The 19,840-nt window shown below is 38.3% G+C and overlaps 2 protein-coding genes across 4 annotated transcripts in view; one reads left to right on the plus strand and one right to left on the minus strand.

Moving 5' to 3' along the window:
* On the minus strand, positions 1-11,003 carry ubn1 (ubinuclein 1). 3 transcript variants are annotated; one of them, XM_051902013.1, is made up of 17 exons: positions 10,761-11,003; positions 8,614-8,715; positions 8,217-8,315; positions 7,956-8,093; positions 7,708-7,805; positions 7,143-7,554; positions 6,998-7,068; positions 6,763-6,892; positions 5,609-5,727; positions 5,362-5,475; positions 4,373-4,516; positions 4,130-4,180; positions 3,919-3,958; positions 3,360-3,824; positions 2,448-2,685; positions 1,892-1,990; positions 1-813 (listed from the first exon to the last, which is right to left on the minus strand). In XM_051902013.1, the coding sequence occupies exons 1-17, from the start codon at positions 11,001-11,003 to the stop codon at positions 761-763; spliced, it is 2,616 nt and encodes an 871-aa protein (XP_051757973.1). In that variant the 3' UTR covers positions 1-760. The 3 variants fall into 3 exon arrangements, with proteins under 3 accessions (XP_051757973.1, XP_051757990.1, XP_051757982.1); XM_051902030.1 differs by lacking the exon at positions 3,360-3,824; XM_051902022.1 differs by lacking the exon at positions 1,892-1,990.
* Positions 10,925-19,840, plus strand: part of uncx4.1 (Unc4.1 homeobox (C. elegans)) — a 17,708-nt gene continuing 8,792 nt past the window's right edge. The window contains exon 1 of the mRNA XM_051902055.1: positions 10,925-11,045. Coding sequence (XP_051758015.1) covers positions 11,015-11,045 — 31 coding nt within the window. The 5' untranslated portion in view covers positions 10,925-11,014. The remainder of the gene's footprint in view (positions 11,046-19,840) is intronic.

Consider the following 19,840-nt stretch of genomic DNA (forward strand, 5'->3'; position numbering starts at 1 on the left):
TTGTTTTAGGAAACTTTATTTTCCACATTATTCCTTCATTTTTTTCCCCAAAGACATTTTCATTATGTTCAAAAACAAAAGCAAGTGCATGTTCTCTACATATTTTGCAGCATTACTCAATAACTAGGCTATTGTACTTACACAGCCCTGAGATCATTACACTGGCATCATTTCATTACCAAGTCCAACAACAAGAAAACAAACAAGAAAAAAAGTGCAATTTCTGCCTTTTACTAGTACAACAGATTCTGAGTTACTTAACTTTTTAAAGTAAAATAATAGGGTGGTAACCTACACCACCTGTTTTACTATTGTTCCCGTTTCATTTCATAAATAGGTCAAGGATTGTAGATCTTCATTGATAAAATGGCCTCTGAGAGAGAAATGGCAATTGAAAAGTTACGAATAGATAAGTAGTATCTGCCTTCAAGTTTTTAAAGTAAGTGCATTACAAGTGCATAGGACTGCACTGAGGTGACATGGCTGGTCATATTCAAATTCTAATCTTAATACCGTGAAAACCAAAATACTTACATTATAGTCCATGTGCCCATTCTAGATAAGAGCATTTTTTACTGCAAAAAACAGTTTTGAATGAGTTTTGATTCTAAAATATACAACTGAAAAGTCTCCTTGCCAAGCCGTAATCTATTGAATTCATATCCATGTTCAGTCATATCAACTCCATCTTCAAGATCTTAGGAAAAGTGGCAAATTTTGCTTTATGTATCAGCCATCTTTCATTTCATTCTAATAGCCATTAATGTAGTTTTCTCCGAGCGTTAAGACCATCTGTGTGGATCTTGCTTCCATCTGTCATAAAAACAAAATTTTATTTAATCTCTCAATATAACACTGATGTGATTGTTCAATGTAATGCTGGTTTAATTTAAAAATCAATATGAAATGACACTCATGACTCAATTTCACTTCCATAATTTGACATATTTCCATGTAAAAGAACATTTGATGATTTATAATATGGTGGGACTTTATCCATTGAATTTATCAGTTTTTGAAAATGAATCAGGCACAATAAGACCAGGAACATGTATTACAGTAAATGGAGTCAATTTTGGTCTCATGTTGACACTACAAAACTATAAGACTGACATCATACAGTCTAGTTTATGATGTCAAAAAAATAAAAATAAAAACTAAGAGGCCGTTTACACGACACCGTTTTCAACTAAAAAATGGAAAACGTATGCATTTTTGCCATTCATTTACATGACAACGGGGTTTTGGGGGCCTGAAAATGCAAACAGGATTCAAACTGCAAGGTTTTGAAAATGATACCGTTATCTTCTCCATGTAAAAAACAAAAATGCGATTTTGTGAAAACGGCAACATCATGCGCATGTGTCTTACATGTTCAGTCTATAAGCATGTACTGTTTCTTTACAAAATGACTGCCATCTACTGGCCTGGCAGGAATAATACAGCGTTTTTAGTCGTTTTCGCAGATCCGTGTGAACGGGGATTGTTTTGACAATGTTGTCTGTACATGAAGAAAAAAACTTTTCCATTTTTAGTACATCGTTGTCGTGTAAAGTACCCTAAATTACTTCTTATTAAACAGATTGTGTACCTTGTATTGATCTGTCAACAACAACAAAAAAATTAATATTTTTTTACTATATTAATTACTAGAGATGATCAGCTGAACTAAAACTCAGAATACAAATCAGAAAACACAAGCTTGGCATGCATTACTGCTTAAACTTCAAATAAATTTAAAAAGCTAAACTATTAATAATAGTAAAGCAGGACCAAAAAAAAAAAAAAAGCAAATGCACATAATGCAAGCAAACATCAAAACGAACACAATGAACAATGTGGGCATGTTTCAACGGTCCCTATGGGCTTTCCCAAAGGTGTGTAAATTTACCTAAACCAAAGAGCCATGGTGTTAAAGAATGAAGAGGAGCAGGAGAGGAAACAGGGACAGACAGAAGATGAAGCGTGCTAGAGCACAGCATGGAGTTACCTGAAATAGGAAAGAGAGGAGGAAGAAGAAAACACCAGGATGACAAATGCAACATTACAGCGATGGAGCAAAGTGCTTTAAACCACATTACACCAGAGTTGTGCTTCAGCTCATCCATTCTATCCAATGCCCATGAAGACAAGAGTACAAAACCTTTGGTGTATATGTGACAGAGATCATGAAGTTATCTAGTCCCTGTACGTAGTTAAAGGTGAAGTGTATCATTTTTTAAATACTAAAATGGTTTTGGGAAATGGAATATCAAGTCAAGTGCATTGCACTGCGCATTATATAAAGCAGAAATATTAGAATAGCATGCAAGTGTTTAAGAACCTGTTTGGAATCAATTCCATCTGGTGCAGCAATTGGAGCATAAATAACACACTTCACCTTTAAATAAACAGAGATGATTCTTACCAAGTTTCCATGCTTATTTTCAGGATCAATATCTGCTCACCATGTGCGAGACCATGCTGGAAAGTTCCAGGTGCTGGGCCAGGAAAAACAGCTCCTTTACAGGCCTGAGGCTGTCCAGGGATCTTGGTGCCAGGGCTCAGTCCAGGGAACGGGAGAGCATGCAGGGGGGCAAAGCTTGGTAAGACACCCGGCTGTACTGTGGTGGGATAGGAGGACGGAAGGAGAGACAGAGAAGGGGTGGGAAGCGCTGGGTTCCCACAGGAGATCTCACCAGCTGCCTGAAATACAAGCAAAGAAAAATGTTAGTATTATACAATTTTGTTCAAATATAGACAACTTTTAAAACCTTAATGCTTCAGACAAATTCCTATTTGACTCCAAAGAAATTGGCTGACCATTTCGGGAGTGCTGATCAAACTATTAAAAAAAAAAAAATGTATCAAAAGTGACAGTAAAGATGTTGTTTTTTTAAAAAAAAATACTGTTCTTTTGAACTTTCTATCAAAGAATGTTTAAAATAATGTGCCACGGTTTCCACAAAAATATTAAGCAGCACAATTGTTCCCAAATTGTTATTAAAAAAAAATGTTACTTGATCAGCATATTAGAATGATTTCTGAAGGATCATGTGACACAGAAGACTGGAATAATGATGTTGAAAATTCAGCTTTGCCATCACAGAAATGAATCAAAATTAATTATTGTAAATTGTAATAATTTCACAATATTACTTTACTGTATAAAATAAATGCAGCCTTGGTTAGCATCTTGGTAAGAGACTTATTAAAAAAAATAAGACAATGTTAATGTAACATCCTACATTGGACATAGTTTATATTAAATATTAAGGATTTAGGAAGCATTTTGTATGACACCACAACTCATATGATGATACACATCTAGTAACCAACCAATATGTGTCTTTCTTGAATTTTTCTTTAAGAGAACTCACTGCTGCCATAGAAACAGGGCTGTCGCCCATTGAGGTGGTAGTGAGCAGCCTGGCCACTCCCTGCACCACTGATGGACAGTCACTCTGAGCACCATCTGGGGGCGCCACCAGCGTCAGCTTTGGAGTCGCCTTCTCTCCAGCCTGGAGTCGCTTTGAATCCGAATCCATACCAGACTTGGTCCAAATCATCTGGACCGATCCAGCACCCTCTGCGGTCACCGGACTTCTCTGAGTGCCGATATGATGGTTCTCATCTCTTCCATTCCCTTCCTTGTAGGTCTGATTAGATGGATGGGTAGAGAAGCTGGCAGATGTTTGTGTGTTTGATGGTGTTTTGGCAGTGGTGCTCAGCGTTGCTGCAACTTCAAGTTGCATGCTTGCAGGTACACTCAGACGCTTGCGTTTCAGTGCTGGTGGGCCCTGAATTTCAGGGTTATTCTTACCGTCCTCTGAGACGGCGCTGACCTATTCATTTATTGGATAAAGCAAGGTTTAGAAACAAAAGTCTAACTATATTTTCCTAAAGAATGCAACATTCAAGACAGGGGTTCTGATGTACCTTTTTTAGTTTTGTTGTACCTATTGGTTTCTTCCTTGCCCTGTAAAATGAAGAGAAAACCAACATGAACTTTGGTTAAGTTTAATATTTACCAAAGAAGATTCCACTTTGTTAATTTTTCTTAAAATTAGAGAATATAATGAACCTTTTTTTCTTCAGAAACATTGGCTAAATAGCTAGGAAGTGTGTAGTAGTGTAAAATCATACTTACACCACACCAGTGATGTGACCATGTGCTTTTCGGGTTTCTATAAGCAGAATCCTTTTGAGACAATGAGAGAAATTCAACAGAAACTCACCATTCTGAAGGAATTATTATTATTATTATTATTATTATTAATAATAATAATAATAATAATATTATAGATACACACATGCACATACACTACCGTTTAAAAGTTGAACTTTCTAAGTTCGTTCTAATTTCAATGTCTTAATGATTTGACTTGCATACCTGGATTGCATCCATCCTTTAGGCCACAGCGGTTTAACATCAGCCTCCAGGAATGCTTTCAGATACTCCTCCAAACTACAGTACGCGGGCGACTCAGAATCATAAATCATCATCTTCATATTGACAAGCTCACAGAGCAACTCCCTGTAAAAGTCAATAAAGTGACATTTGTGGATACAGGTGATCAAAGCTTACATAATTAAATGATTTTGTTACAAAATTTACTATTCATTATATTATTAGAGTATTTGATAAAAAGTACATAGAACTCTTTTTTTCTATCATTTACTAGTAGCTACCAAGAACTTTTAATCTGTGTTGAGGGTACGCATTACAAGTAATGCGAGTTTTATGTAATCAGATTACTTTTTTCAAGTAACTAGTAAAGTAATGCATTACTGTTGAATTTACAACAAAATATCTGAGTTACGTTTTTAAATAAGTAATGCAAGTTAATTTGTTTTCCCATTTATTGACTCACAGTTCTTCTGTCCCCATGTTGAGAAAAATCAGGAGTGCAGAGGTGTTTTGTGCGCTGAGTAAACATGATGCTTATTCTAGACTAGTTCTAGACTAAATGTGAGCATATTTTATTCATTTACTTCTCCTGCATCCTATTCTTCTGTACTCCAGAATGGCAGCACAGCTGAAAGACTTGTTTGTTTGAGCGGTGCCCTCTACTGTACAGGCATGAATTTGCATTTCCTTCAGCCTGAGGCTTATTCATTTCACTTTTGGTGTGAAAGGGCCTCTATATTTGCCAAAAATAGAACTTTTTTGTTGTTATAAAAACAAACAATCAAACAGGCCAGCCCTGATGAGAAAAAGCAACGCAAATGTAAAGTAACGCATTACTTTCCATACAAAAAGTAATGCAATTAGTTACTTTTTTAGGGAGTAACTCAAAACTATAATGCATTAACTTTAAAAGTATCTTTCCCCAACACTGCTTTTAATAATCATGCGCACACACATACAAGAGACCAGACCTGATCTCTTCATTCCATCTGAATCTCTTGCGAGGCCCAAACACTCGTTTTCCACTCCTCTCCTCTTCTTCTTCGTCGGAACCATCAATCGCCCTCTCTTTCTCAGCCTCGAGCCTTGACACACACACACACACAAAAAAATAGGTTGTATTCTACCAGAAAACTGCATATCAATTAAAACGTCAGTGAATGTATAGTGATACAGTGAAAGTGATCAAGTTATCACACACTAAAAATGACTGATTACTTGGCAGCTCTGGCTTCAGAGTGAGCTTGGCAGTGATTCTGGAAACGGGTGATCTGTTCTGGCATGGACCTGGCCACCGCATTCTCCAGCTTCATCAGCAGCTCCTGCAGCTGTTCATCCTATAAGACACATGACCAGCACATTCAGCTTACAGAAACATTAAACAAGATTTTATTTTATTTTATATATATATAATTTTATTTCGTGCTCTTCTGAATAAGATATTTTACATGAAAGATGTTTACATATAGTCCACAAGACAAAATAAAAGTCGAATTTATAAAAATGACCCCTTTCAAAAGTTTACATAACCTTGATTTTGAATACTGTGTGTTGTTACCTGGATGATCCATGGCTGTTTGTTTGTTTTGTGATGGTTGTTCATGAGTCCCTTGTTTGTCCTAAGCAGTTAAAACGCCCACTGTTCTTCAGAAAAATCCTTCAGCAAATTCTTTAGTTTTCCAGCATCTTTTGCATATTTGAACCCTTTTCAGCAGTGACTGTATGATTGAGACCCATCTTTTCACACTGAGGACAACCGAGGGACTCATACGCAACTATTACAAAAGGTTAAAACGTTCACTGATGGTCCAGAAGGAACACGATGCATTATGAGCCGAGGAGTGCCTCATTGGTTCTCCCGCTTCAAGCAAACATGCTTGAGCTTCCGTTTACCACAACTGATGTGTGAGTTGATCAATGTTTATATGTGAATAGAAGCCTAAATTAAATCTGTTCATCATATAAAGTGATCATGTCTCTTCAGGAAAAATTGGACTAAACCACTCAATTTTACAAGTTTTACAATCTCTTTATAAATTTTTTGAAGTGTCAAAGCGGCAGTTGTGTAGCTGTCAATGGAGGGACAGAAATTGCTCAGATTTCATTAAAAATATCATTTATTTGTGTTTCGACGATTAACAAAAGTCTTACAGGTTTGGAACGACATGAGGGTGAGTAAATGATGATAAAACCCTTTAATGCAGGTTGGCAAACCTACTTGAAGGTGCATTTTCCGCCACCTACTGCGCAACACCCAAGTGACAGCTGACGTAATAAAATAAAGGATCGGGTTTAGGACAGCAGATACCGATCAGATGGGATGGTGATGTTTGCCATGCTGAGGTGTCAAGCATTTTTGTAAGTTTACAGACCTGCTGTAGATTGTGGAGCTTTTTGGCTCTTTTAACCAGAGTGCCTTTGCTGCAGGACAGCTGTGATGCCAAGTAGGAGAAGATTCTGGAGCGTACTTTCCCACTAAGCTGTTTGGAGTTCACCTCCACACTGAACATACAAAGCAATACAAAAATACATTGATTTAAACTACAATCAATGCAATAAAATCAAGATGTTTCCTGTTCTATAAAAAAATCATGTAATGTAACTTACTCTAGTAAAATACTGTTGAGCTCTGAAGACAAAATCTCCATCTTGTTTTGTCCTTCAATTTTCTTTACAGCCTAAAGAACAAAATAAGTCATGTATACCCGCAAACTCTTGTCTAATCCTCTAAAGCCTCAGAATCAAACAATACCTGGGAAAGTTGCTTAATGTGTTGCTCTAATGTAGGTGGCAGTCCATCGGGGAGTAATGTGGGTGGCTTCTCAGTGACGGACGCTACCAGAGCCTCTCCGTTCTCTTCCAGGCTTGGAGAGCAGACATTCTGCGGCTCCCCCAAGAGCCCATCTAAGTCAAAGTCTTGCTCAGCTGCTTTGACTGCTTGAAGGAGGTCGTCTGCACTGGCAGAACCAATGAGTGTGAGAAGAGGGTCAGATGAAATGGGTGGTTCTTGAACCTCAGCTTGTATGGTGGGACCAGTGTCATTGAGAGCATTGAACATCTGCAGCTGCTGAAGCTTTTCCTTATGGAACTTCTTCAGCATCTTATCAATGCTTAGCGGCTTCTTGTTTTTCTTCTTCTTTGCAGATGATTTGTCTGGTGGGGTGCTGAGAAGGAAACCAGAAGAAGGAACAATGAGGGCATTTGAGAAACAATCAGTGGAAACCTTGTTCCTAAAGGAGGTTGTGAAAAAATTCATGTTTTCTTAACAGTAAACATTGTACTCTTAAACTAAATTGAACACTGGAGCAGCAAAAAACCTCTTCCTGGCTTCCTCCTCTTCCTTCTTAGCAAGCATGTCATCTTCTCTCTTTTTCTTCCCCATCTTCTTGTCTTTGCCTTGCTTAAGCTTTCGTTTCTGAGCGAGGAATCAGACCAAATGAGATAATGTATGCTGACAAATGGAAATGCTCATATATTAAACAATTTTGTTCTGAAGAAAAAAGCTGATTTTTGCAATATAGTGGGTACAAAACAGTTGGAAGGGTCATCAAATGTGTTTATGCACCTTGGTTTTAAAACCATTGTCCTCAAAATTATTCTGGTTATCTCCCTCATCAGAGGCTGGCCTGAACTGGAGAGTTCCAGAGTTGATGTAGAAGCCTCCATATCTGGTGGTGAGACAAGCTGGGACAAGCTCATCATACTGTGGCATGCAGTGGCAGCAGAGAAAAAGAAGACTTGAGTAAAATATGCATGCGTTCTATAAGGGGAATAATCTGATAAAGGTGGTTTTAGCATATGGCTAAAAACAGTGGCCTGAACTCACAGCCTCAGAGTTATCAATGAATGAATCAGATTCATCGTAACCAAAGCCTATATCCACCAGGTCCTGTAATCTGTCTTTTTTTCTTTTGCCAGCTTCACCCTAAAAAAAGGCAGATATTCATGTAGTTGAAATACAACTTAAATAACACCACCTCTATAGTTTTTTCCCCCAAAATAAAAATACTAATTTTAACATAATATATGAATCATGCTGTCTAATTCCACCTTTAACACAGTACGGTCAATTAAGGCAGTCTTGAATATCGTTTTGCATTTTGACTCTTGATATTTACTTCTTTCGACAGAACTTTGAAACCCAGCTTTAATTTGCTAATATAGACATAGACTTACTTGTGATGAAGCTAGAAATATAACATCTTGGCAGAAATCATACGCACATATTTCGCTTCAAACTTTCTTGCAAGTGCCTCCAGTTCATCTCTCTCCCTGTCCTCCACCAATTCATCTAATGTTTGTAGTTTCTTTTTCTCAGTGGTTTCCTGAAAAAAAAAAAAAAAAGAGAGAGAGAGAGAGAGAGAGAGAGAGAGAGAGAGAGAGAGAGAGAGAGAGAGAGAGAGAGAGAGAGAGAGAGAGAGAGAGAGAGAGAGAGAGAGAGAACCAGATACCAATTTAGATTTTCCTAAATTCACCAGTACTGATTTAATCCTCACTTACTTGTAGCGAAATTGCAATACTTGTTTAAACAATTAATAATTTTTTTTTTTTTAACTAAATATGAGTAAAATACACTTAAAAGTTGCTGAACTCACAGCAAATGTTTTGGTAGGAATTAATATAAGTCACGACTTTTTAAATTTACACAACATAGTCAATGCTTACTTTGACACCATTGTTAACACTTTTGGATCAAATGTAGTACTTTTCCAATCAAAGTTTTAAACTGTGACTTTTTTTTCTAAATTCATAAAATGTTCAGTGATTGAAAATGATTAAATATAAACTCAAAGCATATACAGCTCTGGAAAAAATTAAGAGATTTATTAATTATATGTATCTGTTTGAGTAAAATGAACGGTTTTTATTTACTCTACAAACTACTGACAACATTTCTTCCAAATTTCAAATAAAAATACTGTCAAATTAATGAAAAAAAGATGCCATGTTTTCAGACATCGAATAATGCAAAGAAAACAAGTTTATATTCATTTTTAAACAACACAATACTAACGTTTTACCTTAGTAATAGTTCCGAAATCAATATTTAGTGAAATAACCCTGATCACAGCTTTCATGCGTCTTGGCATGCTCCCTATCAGTCGGTCACATTGCTTTTAGGCGACTTTATGCCACTCCTGGTGAAAAAAATTCAAGCAGCTTGGCTTTATTTAATGGCTAGGTGACCCTCTTGCTTACATTCCAGAGGTTTTCAGTGGGGTTCAGGTCTGGAGATTGTGATGGCCATGACAGGGTCTTGATCTGGTGGTCCTCCATCCACACCTTGATTGGCCTGGCTGTGTGGATTGGAGCACTGTCCTGCGGGAAAAACAATCCTTCAAGTTGGGGAACATTTTCAGAGCAGAAGGAAGCATGTTTTCTTTCAGGATAATCTTGTACGTGGCTTGAGTCACGCGTCCTTCACAAAGACGTATCTGCCCAATTCTAGCCTTACTGAAGAACCACCAGATCATCACCAATCCTCCAACAAAACAAATTACACAGTGTGCGCGAGAAACTTTGGGTTGTAGGCCTCTCCAGGTCACTGTCTAAACATTAGAGGACCAGGTGTTGGGCAAAGCTGAAGACTGGACTCATCAGAGAAGATCAGAATCAGGCAGATCTGTCTTTGTGAAGGACGCGTGACTCAAGCCACGCACAAGGTTATCCTGGAAGAAAACATGCTTCCTTCTGCTCTGACAATGTTCCCCAACTCGAAGGATTGGTTTTTCGTGCAGGACAGTGCTCCAATCCACACAGCCAGGCCAATCAAGGTGTGGATGGAGGACCACCAGATCACGACCCTGTCATGGCCATCACAATCTTCAGACCTAAACCCCACTGAAAACCTGAAAAATGTAAGCAAGAGGGTCACCAGCCATTAAATAAAGCCAAGCTGCTTTCATTTTTTCACCAGGAGTGGCATAAAGTCGCCCAACGGCAATGATAGGGAGCATGCCATAACACATGAAAGCTGTGATTGGAAATCAGGGTTATTCCACCAAATAGTGATTTCTGAACTCTTCCTAAAAATGAATATAAACTTGTTTTATTTGCTTTATTCAAGGTCTGAAAACATGGCATCTTTTTTCATTTTCTGCAAATAAATGCTCTTAATGACAATATTTTTATTTGAAATTTGGAAGAAATGTTGTCAGTAGTTTGTAGAATAAATTAAAAAAAAAAATTCATTTTACTTAACCAGATACATATACATAATAAATCCAAAGAAACTGCTAATTTAGCAGTGGTCTCTTAATTTTTTCCAGAGCTGTATTTTGTTCTGGTAAACTTCTTTATAACAGTGTTTAAATTTTGCTTTTAGCAAGAATAAAAATCAGAAAATACATTAATGTCATTGCTTGTTTACCTTTGCGCTGATCAAATCCGGGTAGCAAAACTCCGGGCAGCGTTGTTCATCCGACTCGAAGAGTTTTAATTCCACTCTCGTTGCAGCATGCTGAAGTGGTGGCGATCCGACCGCTTGCGTCGGCACAAGTAAACCCTGTTTGACAGGTAGGTCATTGGCATTGGGGACAGGGGGGACGGCGGGAAGAGGAAAGTGTGCATTGCTTGAGATTGCGGTGAGATGAATTCTTCGTGGTGCAGCCATTGCTCAGACCGATGGCAACGTTCCACGATTCTCCCCGAACAGGTGCGCGTTTGGTTGATTAATTATGAACCTGTGAAGCCAATTGAAGGAAGTGTCATTTTCCTGCCCTAAAAGGGAAGCTGGGTAAGCAGCGCTTCGCAACTGTGCTCTTGGAGGCCTACACTGCACAATTTTAACGTCTCAGCTAACAAAACCGTTTCAGTCCTTGGTAACGACTAGTCAAAAACAGGCTTAACTTTGGTTGCAGTTGTAGTATTTGTAGAGTAGTCGTTTATTACGTGAAAATACCTAACTTGGTAAGTTGGCGCAAAACGTCAGTTATACTGACGTTATGAATTCAAAACCTGACAAAACTGTAACGTCTTATTTAGATTTTTGAAATGATTCAAAAACGTAGCCTAGTAAAATAGAAAAAATACAACCACGTCACACTACAACGGTTTTTTTTTTTCTTTCAAGTTTTTGCAATTGTAAATTTAACAACTGACAAAAATGTAACACGTAGGCCTAAATCGTTTAAAACTGAAGAAAGACACTTTTACCTCTCGAGAATAAAAAAGAGCTCTGATAATAATAATAAAACCTGCGCGTGAGTCATTAAATAATTTAGACAAGCCGAAGTCTCATTTGTCGATATCCTTCTAGCAGACTTGTTTGGTAAACTTTTTACTTTGAAAGATGTAGGCCTACGTGGCAAAACAGTTTTATGACGGCATATGTAATTCCAGGTTGAATGTGTAGTGAGTTCTTGAAACGTCGCAATGTAGGCTACGCAACTGCAGCGAGTAATGTTTTATCTATCAAATTGGGTAGGCTACGTACGATAACAAACCTAGCCACAACATTTTCGCGACTTGACAGCCTGGTTTCATAGACAGGCCTTCGGGATTAAAGGGATAGCTCACCCAAAAATGAAAATTCTGTCATTTACTCACCCTCAAGTTGTTTCAAACCTGTATACATTTCTTTGTTCTGCTGTACACAAAGGGAGATATTTGGAAGAATGTTTGTAGCCAAGCAGATCTCGCCCACCCATTGACTACCATAGAAGGAAAAAAAATAAAATACTATGGTAGTCAATGGGGGTCGAGATCTGCTTGGCTACAAACATTCTTCCAAATATCTCCCTTTGTGTACAGCAGAACAAAGAAATGTATACAGGTTTGGAACAACTTATGGTGAGTAAATGACAGAATTTTAATTTGAGTCAACTATCCCTTTAAACTAGGATTAGTCCTTAATTCAATTATTTAATTCCTAGGACATTTAAAGGGTTAGTTCACCCGAAAAGTAAAATAAATGTCATTTATTACTCCCCCTCATGTCGTTCTACACCTGTAAGGCTTTCGGACTTCGGAACACAAATTAAGATATGAAATCCGATGGCTCAGTCAGGCCTCTATTGCCAGCAATGTCACCGAACCTCTCAAGATCCAGAAAGGTACTCAAAACATATTTAAAACGGTTCATGTGACTACAGTGATTCTACCTTAATATTATAAAGTGACGAGAGAAACCTAAATAATGACTTTTCAACAATATCTAGTGATGACCGATTTCAAAACACTGCTTCATGAAGCTTTACGAATCTTTTGTTTCGAATCAGTTATTGGGGTCGCGTATCATACTGCCAAACTGCTGAAATCACGTGACTCTGGCGCTCCGAACAACTGATTCAAAACAAAAGATTCAAAAAAGCTTCATGAAGCAGTGTTTTGAAATCGGTCATCACTAGATATTGTTGAAAAGTCGTTATTTTGTTTTTTTGGCGAACAAAAAGTATTCTTGTCACTTTGTGATATTAAGGTTGAACCACTGTAGTCACATGAACGGTTTTTAAATACGTTTTGATACCTTTCTGGATCTTGAGAGGTTCAGTGACATTGCTCGCAATAGAGGCCTCACTGAGCCATCGGATTTCATCAAAAATATCTTAATTTGTGTTCCGAAGATGAACGAAGGCCTTACGGGTGTGGAACAACATGTGAGTAATAAATGACATTATTTTCATTTTTGGGTGAACTAACCCTTTAAGTAGCTTTTATAAACATGCCTTATAAAAAAAAACAAACAAACAAAAAAAACATTACTGGTGTGTATCAAGACAAAACGATGGCAAGCCATATTTTAAGATATGTCTGCAAGGTGCTTTCAGATAAAACAGCTCAAACATGCATTTTAGTTGGGGACTATAGGCTTAAGCTTTGTCTGTGAAAACGGGGGAAAACATTTTAGAGATTGCTTGCTGGCCCTTACATTATTACCAAAAAAAAAAAAAAAAAAAAATGGGTATAGTTAAACCATGATGACCACAAATTAACCGTGAGTTTTGCTACACTAACCATAGTTTACCATTTGTATAACCACAGTTTTACTACAAGGAGTTACCATGGTTAATCCGCCCAAAACATGGTTCTACACTTTTACTGTAATAAAACCGGTTCATTTTTGTAAGAGGGGGAGGGGAGCAAACGGGAGGATATTTGTGTGTTTGATTGGGGAGACATACAAAATGTCTCCTGGAACCGGTTTGTGAACTACTGCTATTTCTGAAGAAACCTCTAAATAAAACATACCACAGATGCTTATCCATGTCATGTAATGGTGAATCGTTGATATGCTGTTTTGCAAGGCATGTTCTGAAGTCTCCAGCAGCCAATCTCTTCGTGAAAGCGTTCGGCTGAGCGCTTTCATTCTATCTCCGCGGCCCTCGGTGAATCGCGTAGCCGTCGTCACGCCGACATTCGAACACTCTCCATAAAGAACTCGCTCGAGTTATCATGGCAATGGAGGATTATTGTTTTCAGATGCAGAGCGCAAATAGGAGACAGCCAGGCTTTATCTCTAATATGAATTGTGCGATGGTTCGCTTTATCGATCAGAAGACTTTCTGTTCGATCAAATGTTGACGATACTGGTAGCGATACATATTTACTAGACAAATTTCATCACTGATATGGACACCCACAACTATTTCCAAAATCACAGTTCACAGTTCTCATTGGACGTACCGCATCCTAGTCAGTTTAGTCGTCATCATCCTGCGCCTTACTTACTTTTTCATTAGGAAATGATTATTGTAGTGTGTGTATGTCTCCCGTTGTTACTGTGGTTCAGCTGATGTATACAAACAGGTAAGGTTAAAGAATAATAGCCTACTTAACAGTGTTACTGTAAATATTAGGTTTTGAATGACCTCCTCCATTTCTCATTTAACATATATTTTATTATATAAATGTCGTGACCAACACGGCATTGTGCATCGCTTTTAACCCAACAGTTACTGCTTTGACTTTGTAATATCCACATAATATCCATTACTATTGTACAAAAGGAACGGTCCGCCATGGTGCTGTCCATGGTACTGAATGAATTCTGTCGTAGACTACTGACGTAGAAAGACATCCACCACTAAATACTTATGGACGAGTCTTTCAAATACATTCACGGCAAGTGTAATGATATGCACTGCAATTATATAATGTATTTGTATTGTTTTATTTTGTTTCTGCTTAGTTGTAGTGTTGGATGAGGTTGTATGGTCTACCTAAGCTACTTTTCACCCAAATAGTAGAGTTTTTAGAAGGCTGTTCTAGTAAAATAATACGATTTGAATAATATGAAGAATTTTATTAGACATTCATATTACTTTAAGAAACACTTTCAGTTTCAAGCCTCTGCTGGATGTAAAGGTGACCACTAGATGGCAGCAGATTTCTTAAAACTGAAGGTAATGAGTGTTAATCAAACTACCAATTTGGTGAAGTCAGTGCGGTCACATTAATGGACAACTTTTTGCATTTTAGGCTTTGGTCATTATTTGATAAAAGTAATGTAGTTTGTTTCTAAACAGTTTCATTTTTGCACTACCATTTAAAGGTTATTCAAAAACAACAGAATGACTAAAGAAGAGAAAATGAAATTATATTTCAAGGTTCTAAATGCTAGAATGATTTAATGATTTTAAATAATTTAGAATTAAATTATCTAATGTGATTCTTAAATTGGAATTGTTTAAAAACAATGGGATACTAAACTTGGATAATAAAAACTCTAGGATAATAAAGATAACCTGAACCTGAGGTAGGCCTAATGCTTTGCAAAATACAGGTGCTGGTCATATAATTAGAATATCATCAAAAATTTGATTTATTTCACTAATTCCATTCAAAAAGTGAAACTTGTAGATTATATTCATTCATTACACACAGACTGATATATTTCAAATGTTTATTTCTTTTAATTTTGATGATTATAACTGACAACTAAGGAAAATCCCAAATTCAGTATCTCAGAAAATTAGAATATTACTTAAGACCAATACAAAGAAAGGATTTTTAGAAATCTTGGCCAACTGAAAAGTATGAACATGAAAAGTATGAGCATGTACAGCACTCAATACTTAGTTGGGGCTCCTTTTGCCTGAATTACTGCAGCAATGCGGCGTGGCATGGGGTCGATCAGTCTGTGGCACTGCTCAGGTGTTATAAGAGCCCAGGTTGCTCTGATAGTGGCCTTCAGCTCTTCTGCATTGTTGGGTCTGGCATATCGCATCTTCCTCTTCACAATACCCCATAGATTTTCTATGGGGTTAAGGTCAGGCGAGTTTGCTGGCCAATTAAGAACAGGGATACCATGGTCCTTAAACCAGGTACTGGTAGCTTTGGCACTGTGTGCAGGTGCCAAGTCCTGTTGGAAAATGAAATCTGCATCTCCATAAAGTTGGTCAGCAGCAGGAAGCATGAAGTGCTCTAAAACTAACTGGTATATGGCTGCGTTGACCTTGGACCTCAGAAAACACAGTGGACCAACACCTGCAGATGACATGGCACCCCAAACCATCACTGACTGTGGAAACTTTACACTGGACCTCAAGCAACTTGGATTGTGTGCCTCTCCTCTCTTCCTCCAGACTCTGGGACCCTGATTTCCAAAGGAAATGCTAAATTTTCTTTCATCAGAGAACATAACTTTGGACCACTCAGCAGCAGTCCAGTCCTTTCCGTCTTTAGCCCAGGCGAGACGCTTCTGACGCTGTCTGTTGTTCAAGAGTGGCTTGACACAAGGAATGCGACAGCTGAAACCCATGTCTTGCATACGTCTGTGCGTAGTGGTTCTTGAAGCACTGACTCCAGCTGCAGTCCACTCTTTGTGAATCTCCCCCACATTTTTGAATGGGTTTTGTTTCACAATCCTCTCCAGGGTGCGGTTATCCCTATTGCTTGTACACTTCTTTTCTACCACATCTTTTCCTTCCCTTCACCTCTCTATTAAGGTGCTTGGACACAGAGCTCTGTGAACAGCCAGCCTCTTTTGCAATGACCTTTTGTGTCTTGCCCTCCTTGTGCAAGGTGTCAGTGGTCATCTTTTGGACAACTGTCAAGTCAGCAGTCTTCCCCATGATTGTGTAGCCTACAGAACTAGACTGAGAGACCATTTAAAGGCCTTTGCAGGTGTTTTGAGTTAATTAGCTGATTAGAGTGTGGCACCAGGTGTCTTCAATATTGAACCTTTTCACAATATTCTAATTTTCTGAGATACTGAATTTGGGATTTTCCTTAGTTGTCAGTTATAATCATCAAAATTAAAAGAAATAAACATTTGAAATATATCAGTCTGTGTGTAATGAATGAATATAATATACAAGTTTCACTTTTTGAATGGAATTAGTGAAATAAATCAACTTTTTGATGATATTCTAATTATATGACCAGCACCTGTATATCATAAAAAAAAATTGGGAGGCACTTCCTGCATCTTAATAAGGAATTCATGCATCTGTGGCGTTCACATATAGTGCATTACCATTGAGAGGAGGTTTTCGTGAGGGTGGTAACGCAACGGTTTACTGATGATATGAGATGTAAATTATGACCGTGTTATGGAGGATGATCAGATATTTCTTTTAATTATATTATTAAATTGTTTACGTCGCTCAAATAGAGCGCTTAGCCAGCTACAGAGAAACTGGTAGCCAGGCAACAGACAAATGACCAATCCTGAGTGGCGACGTCACTTCATGGATTCTACCAACACGATTCAGCATAACCGTGCCGAGAATGTCTGACAGAGAACGGTTTGTAATCGTGCCGTGCCATACCGGGCTCAAGTGGAAACAACTGGAACAGTTCCTCACCATTCTAAGAACCGTTCGGCCCGACGGAAAAGTGGCTAAAGTAACTTGCGTTACTTATTTGTAGATTGAAAAAGTAATGCGTTACTTTACTAGTTACTTAAAAGTAATCTGATTACGTAACTCAAGTTATTTGATGCGTTACCCCAACACTGCTTATACTTGACCACTGTCAGTTGTCTCAATAGGCCTACAATATAGCTCTCAATCCTGGTCCTCGAGTCCACTGCTGCACATTATGGATCTCAAACTTTTTTTGAGAGAAAAAACTTTTGATATTAGAAAGAGAGAGTGTATGCTGGATCTGCCAGATGGTAGCACACCTGGTTCGTCCTCACCACCAACCAGTGTTTGTCTGCCTCTATAATCCTGTCTGATATGAATGATGGACAAGATTAGTTTAAAGCTTCTGTCCATTTCACACCGATTGAACAAGCATCAGGAAATTCTGGCGATAGGTCATTTTCACCGACTTTATTATATTGTTCGGTCTGCTTTTCGTTTCCTCCAGCAGAAATCTCTTAGTCTTCTCTTTAGCTATAGCTACATTAAGATTCACCTCACTTTCTTCTCTACGGGCGCTCACCGTGGAACGAGCCTCTTATGAATCGAATTTGACAGTCACAAAGGCGTCATAATTGCAGTCTGTCGCATTCCATTCCATGTTAACATATCACAAACTTATTCAAACGTAATTCGGGACGCATATGCTTTCGCTATCTCTCTCTCTCTCTAGCAATTATAAATGAATTTCACGGTGTAGGCTTTTAATGCTAATAAGATCCCCCTCCCCGCTGGCTTGCGAACGAACAGGCCAGTCTCACTGACAAACAGGGCGCGAAAACCCGTGGTGTGCGAGAGAGACATGTATGGCCTCAGAGAGAGAGAGAGAGAGAGAGAGAGAGCGAGAGATGGGACAGAGGATCAGATTGCATCTCTTTTGTTTAACCAGACTCCTGTTCAATGAGCTAATGGAGCGGAAGAGATTGGCGCCCCGCGGCTAGAGAAGGCCGACAGAAGCGCCGAATTAAAAAAGGTGTCAATAAATGTGTGAAAGACAATGAGCTAAAATACACACGCTTTATAGGGAGGACAAAGAGGGACAGATGGAAAGTGAGGAGGGGGTTCCGACCAGTGGCAGGACCCCTCAGCGTTTCATCAGAGCGGAGAGAGAGTTACAATATTGTCCCGGGATGATTTAAGGCGCTCTGGGACTCAGGTCCCCAAAGTGAATAATTTAGTCCTTTTATTAACTTGAGCAAACATGAGCTGTTTTTAATTAACCAGTTAGATCAGAGCACGACGGCCAAATGCATCCATCAGTCGGTAGTTTAAGAGAAACACTAAGCTTAAAGTGAAACAAGTTTGATTTTCGGTATAGTGTGAATCTAAACTAGCCTAGTTTTTGGAAAGATAAGCCTACTCACTTCCACAGCTGCTAATTGTATTCTTATGCCACATTTTAGTTGGATGAATAGACTATGTGGAGTATAATCACATGTTATCATTACTATAACGTCTATAATCATAATTTAAGGCCGATATGGAGTTTTTGGGAGAGGCGATGACTCGGATCACCACTAGGAAGCGCTGTGACTACCATCAGAGTCGTCTGTTGAGTAGCCTAATTAGGCAAAAAATTAAGTAGGCTACATTTAATTAGACTCGGGTTCCATAAACACAATTATGTATTTAATTGATAGGCTCGTCTAATTATTCTGTCGCACAATTTACACCTCCTTTGCTTAACTGTGTATAACGTCACGAGAACCATCTTTTGGTAATGGGCAAATATGGTTGGAAAACAAACTATTAAATAACTGAACTTAATATATGTTTTTTTTATTATCCATCATTTAACATAGGCCAAGCGAGAATTGGTAGGCTAAAGTTGGGAAGAAAATTAATAAATCTTTTTTATAGGTTTTGGGTGCCTCCTTTATCGGACACACCCAGTTTAAGTCTGGAAACCTCTTAATGATCTAATGCTATGATGATATAAATAGCCTAAATAGATCATAAATAAGAAGAGAGACATCCAAATCTGGACCAGGATTGAGAAACACCACTTTAGAACTTTTGTTTCACACTGTAAAAAATTATTTTCATGATTTGTTATCAAAACATTTTTTCTTTTGTCAGTTCAACTTAGATAATTAATGTGGTTTAGATAACATAATATTTTGAGTTCTAATTGCATTCATAGTATTAACTCAAATTTTTAATTTCAATGAACTCAAAATTTTTAAGGCAACCAGGTAGCTAGCTAACTTTTTAAAGTTAAACCAACAATTCTTTTTTACAGTGTATAGTGTTTTTGGAGGGGGCCGAGACAAGCGGCTCTTTTGGATGACAAGGGGAGGGCAACGAAGGCAATTCATTAAGCAGCGGAGTTAACCTGCCTCGCCTTAATTAAAACATCTTCGCTAGTTTACAGTGTGGATACTGGGGCGTCTCTGGGGTGTTGGGTTTCTTGCGCGCAGCAGATGGCCGCGTCGCCCGAAAATAATAGTTGACGCTCCTCCTCCCATGCTTCATTGTACCAGATCCGAACAACCGTGAGCCCGCGAGCCACCAGGGGATTAGAGCAGCGTGGATAACAAAGAGATATTAACTATTCAAGGCCCTCACGAACGACCGCGGTCAGTGTACATCTAGAACCGGATTGATATCCCGGCGGATGACACGATTCACATGACGTCTG

Source organism: Ctenopharyngodon idella, chromosome 1 (assembly GCF_019924925.1).
Source record: "Ctenopharyngodon idella isolate HZGC_01 chromosome 1, HZGC01, whole genome shotgun sequence".
NCBI lineage: Eukaryota > Metazoa > Chordata > Actinopteri > Cypriniformes > Xenocyprididae > Ctenopharyngodon > Ctenopharyngodon idella.

What these genes read in the sequence shown, in the direction of transcription:
- ubn1 (XM_051902013.1), bottom strand. Translation starts at nt 11,003, where the DNA reads ATGGCTGCACCACGAAGAATTCATCTCACCGCAATCTCAAGCAATGCA. An exon ending in ACAATGGTTTTAAAACCAAG is followed by an intron (nt 7,806 to 7,955) that starts GTGCATAAACAC and finishes TTCCTCGCTCAG; the next exon opens with AAACGAAAGCTTAAGCAAGG. An exon ending in GCCCTGTTTCTATGGCAGCA is followed by an intron (nt 2,686 to 3,359) that starts GTGAGTTCTCTT and finishes CTTGTATTTCAG; the next exon opens with GCAGCTGGTGAGATCTCCTG.